This window comes from Bos javanicus, chromosome 2, assembly GCF_032452875.1.
Source record: "Bos javanicus breed banteng chromosome 2, ARS-OSU_banteng_1.0, whole genome shotgun sequence".
NCBI classification, from domain to species: domain Eukaryota; kingdom Metazoa; phylum Chordata; class Mammalia; order Artiodactyla; family Bovidae; genus Bos; species Bos javanicus.
In genome coordinates this window covers 109,739,836-109,756,998 of record NC_083869.1, presented here as the reverse complement: position 1 = coordinate 109,756,998, position 17,163 = coordinate 109,739,836, and the positions used below count along the sequence as shown (strand labels likewise).

At 41.9% G+C, this 17,163-nt stretch overlaps 1 protein-coding gene across 3 annotated transcripts in view; it reads left to right on the top strand.

The window, feature by feature from the left end:
• Positions 1–17,163, top strand: part of EPHA4 (EPH receptor A4) — a 159,994-nt gene that overhangs the window by 55,259 nt on the left and 87,572 nt on the right. For all 3 annotated transcript variants that reach the window (XM_061386229.1, XM_061386247.1, XM_061386237.1), the window contains one exon: positions 9,980–10,135. In XM_061386229.1, the coding sequence (XP_061242213.1) occupies positions 9,980–10,135 (156 nt within the window). The remainder of the gene's footprint in view (positions 1–9,979; positions 10,136–17,163) is intronic.

The following is a 17,163-nucleotide window of genomic DNA, read 5'->3' as shown; positions in this document are numbered from 1 at the left end:
GATTAGATTGTTTCCTTGAAACAGTCTAATTGTTTTTGAAGGCAATATTGAAATCCATGATTTTTTTTAAACATAGCAAATGTTCAGTGTCTTGAGGGGAAGCATAAGAACAAAGGTTAGAGGTGAGAATAAAGAATCTTTATTTAACAAACTACATATTAAATATGTATGTAGTGATTTGCATAGTTTGCATGCTGCCTTCTATTTTAACATTGTTGTCCCCTATAAAGTTGAAATAACTTATTTGTGTCTAGCAGTTCTCTGCTCTGATTTATTATAAATATGTATTATTAACTCACATCTTAGAAAATTGTAAAGGTCAAACTAAAGTTTCTAACTTCAGTGTGATCAATTCTGGTAGTAACCTCTGGGCTTTAAGATTAGAATAGATTCTAGTCTCTTTCAAGAATACTGAACCCCTTCATTTGTCCTACCAGTCAAGTCACTTACATCTAAATTTGGAAGCCTAACTGCCTTTGTTGGAGCTCTTAACAATTCTCCCCTGAGACAGAATCCCAAACTGATACCACCGAAGATTAGAGCTAGCAGCCTTCATCTGAGTCAGTTCCTTTATGAGTATTCAGAGGAGGGCTTCTTCTAAGCAGTTTCTGGTAGTGGAATTATGCCTTATGCTGAGTCTACTAATTAATTTTCTTCTCCTCCATGTTTGTCTTCTTTGGAGCTTCCACTTTGTCTTCTTTGAAACTTCTGCTGTTCACATTGAATCCCAGCAAATTCTCCGAAGAGAAATAGCTCCTCAAGTAATTAGACTGTCTGTTTTTGAGGCAGGCAGGAAAAATAATAAGTCATTTCTCTATTGCATTCTTTTTTGCTTGTGTTCAATAATTTTTATGGAGTTAATTTAAATTTAGCAGGCTTTATGTGAACTTGCTTCTAGAGGATTTATTGCATCTTATGTGAAAACCGTCTACGACTGACATTTTAGAATTACCTACCTATTTATGGGATTATACTGCATTCTGTTCTCGAAAGAGCAAGTCAATTTTTGGTGTAGATTTTTCTGTAATTTTTTCCCCTCTTTGTCTATTTTTATGAAAGCTAACTCCAAGGTAGGAGTAGAAACAATGGAAGGAAATAGAGGGTAGAAGATAGGACAGAACTGTGATTTGCTGTAGAAGATCGTCTGTCTCATCAACTATTGATAGAAAAAAGAAACCTCAAAACCCAACTCAGTGATTTACTTAATTTTAAAAATGTGTTTACATATTTTTAAAATAAAATGATCTTGTCCAAATAAGCTGCCAGTGCTATGAGCCAGAATTCAAGGTTTTCCATGTCATGTTAACAAGGGAAATAAAACACTGAACATGTTATCTCACAATGGTTTTGAAATTATATCCAGTTCTATTAAAAAAGAGACAAAAACTGGAGTTTGATATATTTATTATACGTTTTAAAATTTATGGATTATCTGCACCTTTTCAGCCTGTTAAACATCCTACTGTAGTATAAGTTACCCTTTTAATGAGCAGTTAATACACACTGGACACTGTGTTTCACTTCATATTTATTATCTCACTTAATCAGCACATCAACTCTCAAATCAGGCTGCATCCCTTTCTTAAACCATTGGTACAAAAGAATAAACTTTTTATTAATTATCTTACCTCCTGGTATGGTAATTTGACTCAGTACTAGATTAAGGACATTTACTTTTAATTGGTTTTCCAGGAAGGTTTTTGAAAGGCAATGTTTGGGGTGACTGCTGCAGGGTGTATGACTTTCTTCTGATTGGTTTGTGGTGAGGTAGTGTTCCAGGAATCATAATTATTAACTTTCTGATTTCAATCAGGCTGGGGTCTCTGGAGTTCCTGTTTTCCATCTGGGTGGGGACCTGCGTTCCTAAAGAACTCAGAGATGTCTATCCGATTGTCCTGTATAGCCCTGGAGGAGGAACCTGGGCTCTGTCTTATCTCTGAACTATTGTTCAAGTAATTTTGCTCAATTGCCTTCCCTTTGCCTCTGCATTCTATCATGTCTCAGATTAGTAGCTGCTTGGAACTCCAGGAGACACTGCAGGATAACAGAGATCTAGGAACCTTGGATTCCAGGCTTGATCCTGGTATGTTGCAAAAGGAGTGGGGTGGTCAAGTCATTCATCTCAAAAATGAATATGTTGCACTAGATTTAATGTTGACAAAGTGTGACCCCCAGATCTGACACCTGTTTTTATGATCTAAGAGCTAAGAATGATTTTTATAGATGGCATTTACAATTGATTTAATAATAAGGAACACTTTCTTTGAACTCCAATTTGTAAAATATCCCTCCAGTTAGGAACTCCATTCTCATGAGCAAATAGCACTTAATTGTTACTATTATATTTTGAATTCTATCAGTAAAAACTTGTAAAAATTTCTCACAATTTTATCTTGTTATACAAGTACCTTCTTAATATCCTTGGTCTTCCTCTTGGCCCACAAAGCCTAAATTATTTACTATCTAGCTCTTTACATGGAGAAGGCAATGGCACCCCACTCCAGTACTCTTGCCTAGAAAATCCCATGGACGGAGGAGCCTGGTAGGCTGCAGTCCATGGGGTCGCTGAGTCGGACCTGACTAAGCGACTTCACTTTCACTTTTCACTTTCATGCATTGGAGAAGGAAATGGCAACCCACTCCAGTGTTCTTGCCTGGAGAATTCCAGGGATCGGGGAGCCTGGTGGGCTGCCGTCTATGGGGTTGCACAGAGTCGGACATGACTGAAGCGACTTAGCAGCAGCAGCTCTTTACAGGGCTTCCCAGCTGGTTCAGTGGTAAAGAATCTACCTGCCATTGCAGGAGATGCAGGAGACTCAGGTTCGATCCCTAGGTTGGGAAGATCCCCTGGAGGAGGAAATGGCAACCCACTCCAGTATTCTTGCCCAGAGAATGCTATGGGCAGGGCAGCCATGGTTTTGCAAAGAATCGAATGCAACTGAGCGCGCAGGAGAGCTCTTTACAGAGATGTTTGCCTATTCCTGGATTAGATAATCAGGAAATTTTCTTAAAATAGTCAATTCAAACATGTATCAGGAAAACCAGTTGTGGAAGGCAGATGACTGGACAGTGTGGTTTTGCCACTGTTTTGCTATTTCTGAATGAAATAGAGTCGGGTGGTCCGAAAGCATAGCCCCATTTCCCTGTAACAACTGTGCATCTTTACCTATAGCTTTCAAAAGCATGAGAAGAGATTTATATGCCTGATTTATAGATTCAACTACACTGCCTAGGTTAGAAAAGCAACCTTGCCTTGGGCACATTTTTAACCTCTCTGCCTCAGCTTTCCCATCTGTATTGTGGGGGATCTGTTATTGTTCACAGCTTCCCCAAAGATGGCTGGAGATTGCACAGTTTAGCAAAAATCTGAAAGCAGAAACCCTCTTTCCCACTGCTATCCACTACTAAGTCACTTCAGCTGTGTCCAACTCTTTGTGACCCCAAGGACTATAGCCTTCCAGGCTCCTCTGTCCATGGGATTTTCCAGGCAAGAATACTGGAGTGGGTTGCCATCTCCTTCTCCAGAGGATCTTCCCAACCAGAGGATCTTCCCAACCCAGGGATCGAAGGCATGTCTCTTACGTCTCCTGCAATAGCATTGTCAGGCAGGTTCTTTACCACTAGCACCACCTAGGAACCCCAGAAACCCTCTTTAGAGACCTCATTTTATTTTTGTTTTTATGTTTTTAAACTTTTATTTTTGTATGTATTTTTCTTTTCTTTTGGCTGTGCTGTGTGGCATGCAGAATCTTAGTTCCCTGACCAGGCATTGAGCCCTTTGTCCCCAGCACTGGGAGCACACAGTCTTAACCACTAGACCACCAAGGAAGTCCCCAGAAACTTTCTATGACAGATTTCTTTACTCTTGAGAAATCCTCTTACGTTCAGTTCAGCTGCTCAGTCATGTCCGACTGTTTGTGACCCCATGAATCACAGAACGCCAGATCTCCCTGTCCATCACCAACTCCCAGAGTTCACTCAGACTCACGTCCATCGAGTCGGTGATGCCATCCAGCCATCTCATCCTCTGTCATCCCTTTCTCCTCCTGCCCGCAATCCCTCCCAGCATGAGAGTCTTTTCCAATGAGTCAGCTCTTCACATGAGGTGGCTAAAGTACTGGAGTTTCAGCTTTAGCATCATTCCTTCCAAAGAACGCCCAGGACTGATCTCCTTTAGAATGGACTGGTTGGATCTTCTTGCAGTCCATCATATAATATACAGTTTAACAAGTGAATCAATTAATCTGAAACTAACTTGGTAACAATAGCTTCCCTGGTGGCTCAGACTTGTGGGCTTCCCTGATAGCTCAGAGGGTAAAGAATCTGCCCAAAGTGCAGGAGACTCGGATTCAATCCCTGAGTTGAAAAGGTCCTCTGGAGAAGGGAATGGCTACCCACTCCAGGATTCTTGCCCGGAGAATCCCATGGACAGAGAAGCCTGGTGGGCTATAGTCCATGGGGTCACAAAGATTCGGACACATCTGAGTGACTAACGCTTTCACTTTCAACTTGGTGTAATGGCCATTACTTAACTTTGATATATTTAAAACAAATTCCTAAGCATATTGAAGCTACTGTATATTCAGTACACAAAAGGCAGAACTTCCCGTAGTACAGGTCTGCATGCATGCATGCTCAGTCGATTCAGTCATAGCCTGTCCTTTCTCCATCGGATCTTCCCGACCCAGGAATCTGTCCGGGGTCTCCTACATTGCAGGCAGATTCTTTACCAACTGAGCTATCAGGGATGCCCACGAGTCTGGAAGTGTGTGCCTAATGTCCCACCCACACAATACAGTTAGAGGGACCCATAGGCCTCCCAGAGCGAAATGTTCCCCCAGAATCGGTTTGTATAAACGGCTCAGATGTCCCCAAGGGAGCCACTGTTGGAATTTCAGCTTTGACCTTCTGGAGACTCCAAATTAAAATGCAAATTCGTTACCTAGGAAGGTAATTTTTAACACATTAATGTTTATTTGTTAGTACTTTAGCACAAATTAGGTTTTTTTCAAATTAGGCAGCTGCCTAAGAGCAGTGCTTAAATAGAAGTGAATCAGCCTCCCAGAGATGGGCTCAGGGTCAGTTTGAATAAAAGTCCTTGGGTGATGGTGTTAAATCCCCCACCACAGTCAGACCCCATCATTTGTAAGAGAGTTGCGCACTCTCACTTGTGTGTGTACGCACACACACACACATACACACACACACACACACACACACACACACGAGACTTCATAGTCCAGACTCTAGCATAGCATTGCCCAATAGAAATATAGTGTATGGGGTTTAGTAGCTAAATTCAAAAATGTAAAATTTAAAAGGTTAAATTAAACTTAATGGTATTTTATTTAACTTAGCATATCCAGAATATTGCTTCAATATATAATTAATATAAAAATTATTGTTATTTCCCCTTTTTGAGTACTAAAGCTTTGAAGTGTGTGTGTGTGTGTGTGTGTGTGTGTGCTGAGTCGTGTCTGACTCTGTGACCCCATGAACTACAGCCCACCAGGGTCCTCTGTCCATGGGATTTCCCAGGCAAGAATACTGGAGTGGGTTGCCATTTCCTTCTCCAGGCAATCTTCCTGACCTGGGGATCAAACCCTCATCTCTTGCTTTTGAAATATTGTGTGTATTTCACACTTATTCGGACCAGGCACATGTCAAGTGCCCCGGGGCCACCTGTGGCCAGTCCTTACCTTATTAAACAGGGCAGCTTTGAAGGATGTGGACCTGGAAAGTGGGTTATAGATATGTGACTGATGAAGGTAGCAACTGGATGGCCTGGGGGTGAACAAATAGAAGATAGGACCACCTCTGTTTCCCCAGCACTCAGTTATATCAATGTCACATTTTTGCTTGAAGTCAGTCATAACTTTGTATAACTACATGAAAACTTTTAGAAGAACCTGATGTTGACCCCACCACTTAACTGTGTGACCCTGGACAAGTTACCCCAAACCCTCAATTGTTTCATTTGCCAAATGGAAAATGAAAAGCTTCAATCTCAAGGATTGTTGTGAAGATTAAATGAAATAATGCATGTAAACATTATAAATGCTCAATGAATGCTTGCTATCTCATCACAATTGATATGATCATTAGCAAGTTTTTATAAAATAGCTTAAAAGATGAACTATAAAGGCAATCAGGTACTATCAATCTTTCTGTATTTCTCTAAAAAAGGAGAAAAATGACTAAATATTTATATGTAATGACTAGTTCCTTAAATTGAGCAGTACACCTCGTGTGTGTGTGTGTGTGTGTGTGTGTGTGTGTGTGTTAGTCCTTTAGTCCTGTCTGACTCTTTGTGACCCCATGGACTGTAGCCTGCCAGGCTCCTCTGTCCATGGAATTCTCCAGGCAAGAATACTGGAGTGGGTAGCCATTCTCTTCTCCAGGGAATCTTCTTGACCCAGGGATCGAACCTGAGTCTCCTGCATTGAAGGCATATTCTTTATCGTCTGAGCCACCAGGGAAGTCCATACCTCATCTGTACACTAAGAAATCCTGCAGATACTACCTTGCCTTAAGAACTATTTTGTTACTGTTTTTAAACAAAAGTAGTTATATGTAAGTGCTGTATTCCACAAGGAAACGTGTACAGAAGATTATCCTGCAAGTGCATGATATTGAGTGAGGCAATGATAGAAAAGTTTTTGTTTCTCTTCCGCACTCTCATTTATTAGTATCTTCTTTTATTTAAAGGCAGCAGAAAAAAATTATTAAGGCAAAGCTAAAGGAAAAGAAAGTTTTGCATGGCATATATGAACTAATTTCCCCGCAGTGGCATATATGAGCTGTCAGGGAAAGCACTCCTTCTCCTGTACCCCATCTAGTGAATCCTCACCAGCAAGAGGGCAGAAGGAAAGCATCTCTTGGGTGTGCTCTCTCCAAACCCACTTACCATGTCACTATCCTTCAAAACTGTAGTGGAATAGTTTGCATCTAAAAGAGAATGATGGAAAAGCATAGCACATGTCAATGCTTGCTATACACGTTTCATGGAGATTTTGTTTAGAATGGAAGATGCAGTGTAGATTTTAAGATGCAAATAAGTGGTGAATAAACATGGGATGTACTTACACATTCATGCACCAAATGCTGCAAGGCTGTGAACCACACAGAGCAAAGAAATGTACTCAGCCATCAATTTAGAAGGTCATTTTGAGTGTAGGCAGTGAAATGGCTCTGTGCATGAAAAACTACTACTATATTTTGAGAGATCCTTTCTAAGAATCCTGAAATATTAATAACATGGTCTTAATGTAGTTGAAGACAAAAGAATGTGTTAAGGGTAGCAAGGGTTGCTGAGAGTTGCACAATGACAGTTTTGTGTTTTCTACTCTTGCTTATAAAAGCAAGAGGGAAAGAGAGTAAAAATAGTCAGAGTGTTTCAAGAACAGCAGCTTTCAGTATCCCCAGTAGATATAAAATTCAGTATTCCTCAAGTGAATTCACAAATACTTACTCTTGGTAACATTAATGTACTAGCTTCAAGGAAACCAAAAAGAAGTATAAAATTGAAAACTCATTTCTTCCTTAAATGAGCATGCATATACACAACTAATTTTTGAACTTTAAGAAATTCAGGACATCCTTCAATTTTATTTTTGTCAACTAGAAATTTAATTTTCTAACTGAAGGTATTCTTATCAGAATAGACATTGAGGAAGCAGCATGCCTTTTTTCTTAACAAGTTTTTAAATGTGTTCTGTTTTCACATTGCAGCGAATCAGTCATAGACCAATTTTTTTGTTTTCAATATTCCACTCCCATTTTTAGTTTTTACATTTGCTGCCTGATGAAGGAATGTTCACAAGGATCAGTCAGGAACGTGGAAAGCTTTCCTCCCATATCCAGATGTGAACAAATAAAAGCAATTTATCGCTTTGGCCAGTCCCAGCGCGGAGCGACCAGTTTCTACAAGTTGCCTTTGTGGGCTGTGACTGGCTGAGTGACATGTGACCCAGTGAGTTTGTGTCAAGTTCAAGAACCCATTGTGTTTGAAGTGGGAGGGTCAAGTTGAACCCTCAGTGCTTCTTCCCGCCAAAGCTGGACTTTTTGATTTTAATCGAAAATGCAGGGTCATCTTTAAGCGTGACCAGAAAGCACCTTGCATGTTGAACCTTGTCTAATGATATGATGTGTATAAACTGGAGACACCATAAATCTCAGCCACTGGGGCAACTTGTTTTTCTAAGATGCTCCGGTCCAGTGAAAGACAAAAGCAAATAAGGGAGAGATTGATCTCCGAGCGCTTTTATTGTCGGCGCTATACACATCATAAAGTTTTGGCCCGTTACAGGAAGTTCCATAAACAACATTAGTTAATAATGGTGAAGTCGCTGTGGACCTTTCTGGAGCTTCTGCTCAACTCCCTTTCCGCTTGCCCGTTAGCAGAGCATGATTAAGAAAATACCAACAGGATGTGCTGGAGGGAGGAACAGACTTCAACTGGAAGCCATACGGATGCTTGACGGATGAGTAACGAGATGGGGAATGTGGCCATATCTCTCAGAGAATCACACAGTTCTGTGGATCTCTTTTTATCTTCTGGTTTGAATAAAATCTGCTGACTGCTGGCACGGTTGGTCTCTTGCGGTGGTCACACTAATGGAAAAGGGCCTTCTCCCAGCTGATATTTTTGATAGTATGAAAACACCCAAAGTATGTGATAAATGGGAAAAAAAAAAACTGAGAGTGAATCATACTGGAAAGATTGTGAGTAACTGTCACATTTTTAATGGTACCTCTGGTCTTATAAAATAACTGTATTTTTAATGGCCTTGTCACTGTGGGTTTAATACGGATGGTGTGGGTCAATTTTTATGTGAGGTTGAGACTGATTTGGGAGGTGATCTTGAAGGGCATAGGGGAGAGAAAAAGGGAGAGCAAGACCCTACTAATTATTTTTTATTGTGAGGTTTCCCAGAATTATTGAGGTTTTCCACATTAGTCAAAGCAGCCCTCAGTGTCAGCATGATGTTTATAAAGATGAAGTCATGGAAAGCGGGTCAGGTGCGTGAGGGACTATATGGTCCATGTTCTCCCCACCAGTCAACTGGGCTGTGTGTGCAGAGGGAGGGAGGTGTTGAAAAATGGAGGAAGGGGAAAACAGGAGGGTTTTATGAAGTTGAAAATAAACACAGAGTATCTGCTGATCTTAAAAAAACTTAACATATTCCAAAATGTTCTGTGGGTAGTTTATATTACTTTCCCCTGAAATCATGATCTACGTCTTACCAGCTCTTTTATGCTTGGTTGCTTATGTTGGTCTTTCACTTTGGCTATAATTAAGAAATAATCACCTACAAATTTTTGGTTGGCACTGAGCTACACTTCCAACTGGTTGGTTCAAGACCGTGCTCTTAGATTCCATAGCATGGGGCCAAAAGTACGGGCTTTGGGGGCTGAACACTTGCAGTCAAAGCTGGTCCCTGACATTTACCAGATGCGTGGTCTGGTGCCGACAATTTACTGCTCAAAGCTGGTATTCCTCATTTCTAAGGTAAGGTTAATAACAGTGCCTGTGGAAATGGAGAGCTGTAAAGATCAAACAATGTTGTGCATATGAGCATGTAGGAAGCACTTGGGTAAACTTTAGGTGTGATTTTATTGATACAACTGGTTTTAAGAAAATTTTTTTCGTAGGGCTTTGCCACCTGACCAGTCATGTTAAAGATTATTAAAGAGTGGTTGTTATCAACAAATATTTTGGGTTGTTTTACCTGCATCTCCAGCCAGATGCTCACTTGTTGTTCACTCACTCATCTGTATCCGACTCTTTGCGACCCCATGGACTATAGCACCCCAGGCTTCCCTGTCCTTCACCATCTCCTAGAGCTTGCTCAAACTCATGTCCATTGAGTCGGTGAGATTAGCAAAAAATATCTCTTTCTGAATCAAGGAAGTGACATCTTGCTTTGCTTTGTTAACTAGGGGTTTATATTGGTTTGTTTTTTCTGCTTCCCTTTAGCTTGCAAAATCGGATATTATAAGGCCCTCTCCACGGATGCCGCCTGTGCTAAGTGCCCGCCACACAGCTACTCTGTCTGGGAAGGCGCGACGTCATGTACCTGTGACCGAGGCTTCTTCAGAGCAGACAACGATGCTGCCTCCATGCCCTGTACCCGTAAGTTATACACTCATCTCCCATGTCTTAGATGCCAGCAGCTTCCGTTACCATCATTGGGGCACTTGTCAGCCCTTCTCCCAGGATAAGGGTGCAGGGGGGCAAATGAAATCAAACGTACGTCTTTTCTCACTCAGAGCAGGAGAAATGCTTAGGAAAAGAATGGCTCATTCTCACTGAGTTTGTTGCCTTCAGAACGCATAGCTGCCGACAGACTAGTTTTTGTAGCAGAGATGGTATGTTCAGGGGTTGTGTGACAGTGTAATTAGAGCTGAGATGGGAATTTATAAACGGTTTTAACATGTCATCACGGACTCTTGGGAAGCTTGGCAGCTGGAGGGGAAAGCGGTAAAGGATGGGATCACGTGTGGGCAGGTGGTTTCAGTTCTGTGTGCTGACCTCATGGCTTGCGATGTCATTTCCCTTCACTACTTTTCTTCTTTCCTCATAGTTCTGTGTTCATAACATTTAGGCCTGGATCCTTGTGAATGCTTGTTGAATGATGGGCACTAAACACACGCCGGGGTAAGGAATGAATGGGGTTGGCACCTTGGGATGCAAGGGAACAGAGAACTCTTTCTCACACTTTATATGGACAGTGGTCCTAAAGGTTACTATTAATTTCATTCACACTCTGGGATTCATAAATCCTGCAACGGCTATGACCTTGACCAGAAGAGGGAATGGTGGACCTGGGTGCCCTTGTGTTCTCATTGGCCAAGTCTGTGTTTGGAGGGTCAGAATCGAGTGGCCAGGCACAGAGGCTTTGCACAGGTTTTGGCTTTGTTTCCCAGCCCACTGTTTAGTACCCAGGTGACTGTTGGAGCCTTTTAAGTCTCAGTGTCCTCATCTGTCCAATGGACTAATAATAGTACCTCCTTCACGGTTGCTCCTACTCAACACTTCACATTGTTTACATACTGTGTGAAATGCATAAAATCATGCTAGTTGATAGATTTTAGGTTTTACTATCACTAAGACTTCCATTACTTTGTTTCTCAACTACCATATAGTCTACCTTGGGTGGCCTGGAAATAACACCCCAGACAGGAGTATTTTCTGGTTTGGAGGTATTTGGGTCAGTGGTGGAGGCATTTTCTTGCCCAGTCAAGGACCACATTTAAAAGGAGCAGGTGGAGAAACTCAGGGCAGTCCCAAATTTGTGCTGAAATTGTCCTACCCTCAGGAGTTCCTCAGAGAAGGCAATGGCACCCCACTCCAGTACTCTTGCCTGGAAAATCCCATGGGTGGAGGAGCCTGGTAGGCTGCAGCCCATGAGTTTGCTATGAGTCGGACATGACTGAGCGACTTCACTCTCACTTTTCACTTCTATGCATTGGAGAAGGAAATGGCAACCCACTCCAGTGTTCTTGCCTGGAAAATCCCAGGGACGGGGAAGCCTGGTGGGAGATCGTCTATGGGGTCACACAGAGTCGGACACAACTGAAGCGACTTAGCAGCAGCAGCAGCAGTAGCAGCAGTAGCAACAACAGCAGGAGTTCCTTTCATAACCAGAGATGATAGTAATTATAATCATGATAACAGCCACCTTTTTATCATCACATCCAGGTAATGTATTAGACACTTTCCATTAACCTTATCATAGGGCTCACAAGATAACAAATATATGAGATAGATATTATCTTCATTTTAGAGAGTAACTGCCAGCCCCAGTGTCCACCCCAGCTGAGTGATGGCTCTGCAAGACCAGAAGACTTTGCAGAGTTTCTATTTATTTGGAGGCACTCTTACCCCTCCCCCAGCTCAAGCGCAAACTTCCAGAAGGAAGGTTATTAGGGCCAGCCTTAGGTGTGAGCACAACTGGGCAAAGATTTCCTCATGTTCTTTCTCTGTTCCTTCCGTAGACTACCTGCTTCCCCTGGATGCCAGGGCGATTTGATATGCTCTAGTCCCAGCCTTTTTCTTTTCCAATCTAAATATCCTTCTCTACTGTTCCATTGTATGAGATTAGCTTAATAATAAACTCTCCTCTGTCTCCAGTTGATTCTCCCATGATTCTCCAGTTGTGATTTTAGGTCACAGTAGCAAACTCAAAGGGACTCTGTGGGACGACAGTGTGCTAATTGCCCTCAATTTGCATCATGCAGCCCAACTCCTACTTTTCAAACAGATAAAGTCTTTCTCTAGGCCAGGGCTTGACTGTGTCGAGAGTTGGGCTGTGAAGAAAGCTGAGCGCTGAAGAATTGATGCTTTTGAACTGTGGTGTTGGAGAAGACTCTTGAGAGTCCCTCGGACTGCAAGGAGATCCAACCGTCCATTCTGAAGGAGATCAGCCCTGGGTGTTCTTTGGAAGGAATGACGCTAAAGCTGAAACTCCAGTACTTTGGCTACCTCATGCGAAGAGTTGACTCATTGGAAAAGACTCTGATGCTGGAAGGGATTGGGGGCAGGAGGAGAAGAGGATGACAGAGGATGAGATGGCTGGATGGCATCACCAACTCCATGGACGTGAGTTTCAGTGAACTCCAGGAGTTGGTGATGGATAGAGAGGCCTTGCGTGCTGCAATTCATGGGGTTGCAAAGAGTCGGACATGACTGAGCGACTGAACTGAACTGAACTGACTATGTCATGAACCTCATAAAAGTCTCCTCTGATGGCAAGACAACCTGGCTTTTTCTCCCAGGTGTTTTTAGTCTTATGATTCTGATCTGTTGTCTAGCATCCTAGGGGACCATGGGCTGATCACTCAATTCCTGCAGCTTGCCATGTGGGAGTTTAGGGAGACCCCAAAAGTTGGTACATGCCTGAGTTACTGGCACATTTGCCATATGTGTACAAGTGGTTTCTGAACACTTGAAATTTTATGTTTTTGTAGGAATTAAATTGTCAGCTTTACCTTAACTATGCAAATAAGAAAAGGAAAATATTGATTTTAGCCTGTGGGTAGACCTGAAAGTTTTAACACTAAAGTAACTTCTGCATTTTTCAGAGACTGGTTTCAACAATGAAAGAAAAATGGCTTTTTGGGTCATTGATGAGACCCACGAAAGCACCAAAGCAACATGTGATTGTCTGACATTTTCCTAATGGGATCCTTGGGTTTATTTCATCTCTGACTCTGAGTTAAGAGGAAACATGGTACTGATGTTAACACCACACACTTGTGAGGCTATTTAATCTCTTCAAGCCCTAGTTACAGTTCAGTTGAGTCGCTCAGTCATGTCCGACTCTATGAGACCCCATGGACTGTAGCACACCAGGCTTCCCTGTGCATCACCAACTCCTGGAGCCTGCTCAAATTCATGTCCATCGAGTTGGTGATGCCGTCTATCTCATCCTCTGTTGTCCCCTTCTCCTCCCACCTTCAATCTTTCCCAGCATCAGGGTCTTTTCAAATGAGTCAGTTCTTTGCATCATGTGGCCAAAGTATTGGAGTTTCAGCTTCAGCATCAGTCCTTCCAATGAATATTCAGGACTGATTTCCTTTAGGATGGACTGGTTGGATCTGCTTGCAGTCCAAGGGACTCTCAAGAGTCTTCTCCAACACCACAGTTCAAAAGCATCAATTCTTTGGCGCTCAGCTTTCTTTATGTTATGACTCTCATATCCATACATGATGTGATGGATCATGGAAAAAGCCATACTGGAAAAGCCGTAGCTTTGACTGTATGGACCTTTGTTGGCAAAGTAATGTCTCTGCTTTTTAATATACTGTCTAGATTGGTCATAACTTTTCTTCCAACGCACAAGTGTCTTTTAATTTCATGGCTGCAGTCACCATCTGCAGTGATTTTTGGAGCCGAAGAAAATAAAGTCTGTCAATGTTTCCATTGTTTCCCTATCTATTTGCCATGAAGTGATGGGACCGGATGCCATGATCTTAGTTTTTTGAATGTTGAGTTTCAAGCCAGCATCAGAGGGCAGACAGAATGAAAGCCCCACTTTACTCATCTGTAAAATGGGATTCTCACTAACTACCTGTGGAATTATTTTAAAAATTAAACAAGAAGATATTTGGAAAAGTCTGGCACAAGATATGGATCTAATAATTGTTTTCTTTTCTTTTATTCCCAGCTGGTCACTCCCTTCTCCAAACTACCTCCACAGCAGATGGCCTATGCATCTCATTGCCCCTCTAAAGAGATTTTCTCACTTGACTACAGTATTAGGGTAGGACTCAGACATTAGTATTTTCAAAAGTTGCCCTCCTTATTCTACTGTACAGACAAGGTTGAGATCACTCCTCTATGAAGTTAAAATTTTAAGTTTTTTTTTTTTAATTTGATAAATATTAACTACACAAAAGACTCTTAAGACTCTGAGATACGGCTAATCTGTGAGGTTTGCTAATGGATAGACTAGTGAATTAACCAGCAGAATTAGAATCCATTCTGGCCCGTGGCTCTTCCTCTAGATGTCTCCCATCCTGGTGAATAGTGGACCTGCATTGTCCAACATATTAACCACTAGGCCTATTTTAATTGGCACATTGCAAGGACTCGGTAGCTACATGTGGTTAGCATATTGAATGGCACTTCTAGAAAATATTTCTCCCATCACAGAAAGTTCCATGGACAGACAGTATGGTAGCAGATTTTTCAGTAGAGAAAACAGTGGGAGTTTCTCAGAGAACCTTTTGTTCAAATAACCCATGAAATGAAGCCCTTCCCCTTTGCCCCACCCCCAGGTTTATTGGCTTCTCTTGACAAGATGTGGGGATGGAAAGGAACATAAACATCAAGGATCCTTTCAAAGTGATTCCAGCCTCTAATCAGCTCTTCCCAGTTGGTTAAGCCAGGTGACAAACCCAATTCGCTTGCGCTGACAGCCGTGGTAATCAGGGACCTTCTTTGTTCATTATGCTGTCTTTAACCCCAACATTCTTATGCAGCCCTGCGTTTAGTGATCGCTCACTGTGACGGCAGACTAATGAAGAAATAAAACACACTCTCTGAGACTCATTCTTCTAGCCAAAGAGAGAGACTGCTCCACTGGCTTGTAAAATCAGGTTTTTGTTCACTTGGCGAATGATTAGACCAGGTGAATACAAGTCGTATTGGCTGATTTAGAAGGAAACACCTAAGACGTTCTTCATACCATCAGCATTGCTGGAAAACTTCAGAGAATTTAATGGCGAATAAACTTTATCTCTTGGAGGACTTCTTGGCTGGAGCCTCTGGTTAGGTGGACATAAATGGCTATGAGTGAGATAGGCAGGGTTTCAATGGAGGCATCACATAATTCAAGAAAATAATCCATACCCGTTAGAATGGAGAGTTTTAACAATGCTTCTTAAAGGTGAACATGCATAGACATCATGTGAAGTCACCTAAGGATTGGTTGGAGAGGTCAGGCCTGACTTTCTGCATCTCACAAGTCCCCCAGATGCTGCTGTTGTAGTGGACTGTCTTTGTTTTGTTGTTTAGTCACTAAGTCGTGTCTGACTTTTGGTGACCGCCCCCCATAGACCGTAACCTGCCAGGCTTCTCTGTCCATGGAATTCTCCAGGCCAGAAAATGGTTGCCATTTCCTTCTCCAGGGGATCTTCCTGACCCAGGGACAGAACCCAAGTCTCCCGCAAATGACAGACAGATTCTTTACCGTTAAGCCACCCGGGGAGCCTGGACCATCTTCAGGCAGTAGGAATTTAGAGCCTCCCTGCTGGATGACACGTGATGGGAGATGTGCTCTTCAATGCCTGTCACTTACAGGCCATTTCTTCAGTTCAGTGGTAGCCCTAGTGGAGATATTTCAAAGGTTATGAACATTCTCCCTTAATGGAAACTGAGTACTTCCTTTGTCCCTCAGATGAAGAAAATCTCCTGGTTTGGAGTTGCATAATCAAACACAGGCACTGTAGTCTCCACAGGTTACTAGGTTACAGCCAAAGAGTGGAAATGACAGTGTTCTCAGACACACGTGTCAGTTAAAAAGTCGACAGGGTTTTTGGTGACTTTGCCAGCAAGACAGACCTCCATAATACAAGGATGCCATCTAAGCTGATGAAGGGGTTTTGATTTCATGAATCATTTCTTAGAAGAAATTTCAGTATGATTTTTAAAAATTGAAGTATAGTTGATTTACAGTGTTTTAGGTGTATAGCAAAGTGACTTGGTTATATATCTATATTTCTTTTCAGATTCCTTTCCATTGTGAGTTTTTACAAGATACTGAATATAGTTCCCAGTGCTACACTATAGGCCCCTCTTGTTTATCTATTTTATGTATAGTCGTGTGTATCTGTTAATCCCAAATTCACAATTTATCCTTCCCCCCATCCTTTCCCCTTTGATAACCATAAATTCGATTTTTATGTCTGTAACTCTATTTCTGTTTTGTAAATAAGTTCATTTGTATCATTTTTTAAGATCCACATATAAATGGTATTGTACATCTGTCTCTCTCTGACTTACTTCACTTAGTATAATAATCTCTAGGTCTGTCCGTGTCGCTGCAAGTGGCATTTCATTCTTTTTTATGGCTAATATTCCATTTAAATATGTCTGTGTATATATACCGGAGAAGGCAGTGGCACCCTACTCCAGTACTCTTGCCTGGAAAATCCCATGGACAGAGGAGCCTGGTGGGCTACCGTCTATGGGGTCGCATAGAGTCGGGCACGACTGAAGCGACTTAGCAGCAGCAGCAGCAGCAGTGTATATATACACACACATATACACACACATCTTCTTTATCCATTCATCTGTTTTCTTATCTTGGCTGTTGTAAATAGTGCTGCTAGGAACATTGGGGTACATGTATTATAACTTTTCAACTTAAGAGTTTTCATCTTTTCTGGAAATATGCCCAGGAGTGGGATTACTGGATCATGTGATAACTCTATTTTTGTTTTTTAAGGAACCTCCATACTATTCACCGCAGTGGCTTCACCAATTTACATTCCCACCAACAGTGCAAGAGGATTCCCTTTTCTCCACACCCTCTCCAGCATTTATTATTGTAGATGTTTTAATGATGGCCATTCTGACCAATAAGTGTGATTTCTGTTAATGAGATTAATGTCCTTTAACTTTGCTGATCAGCAGCCCCTCCCTTCCAGATCTCG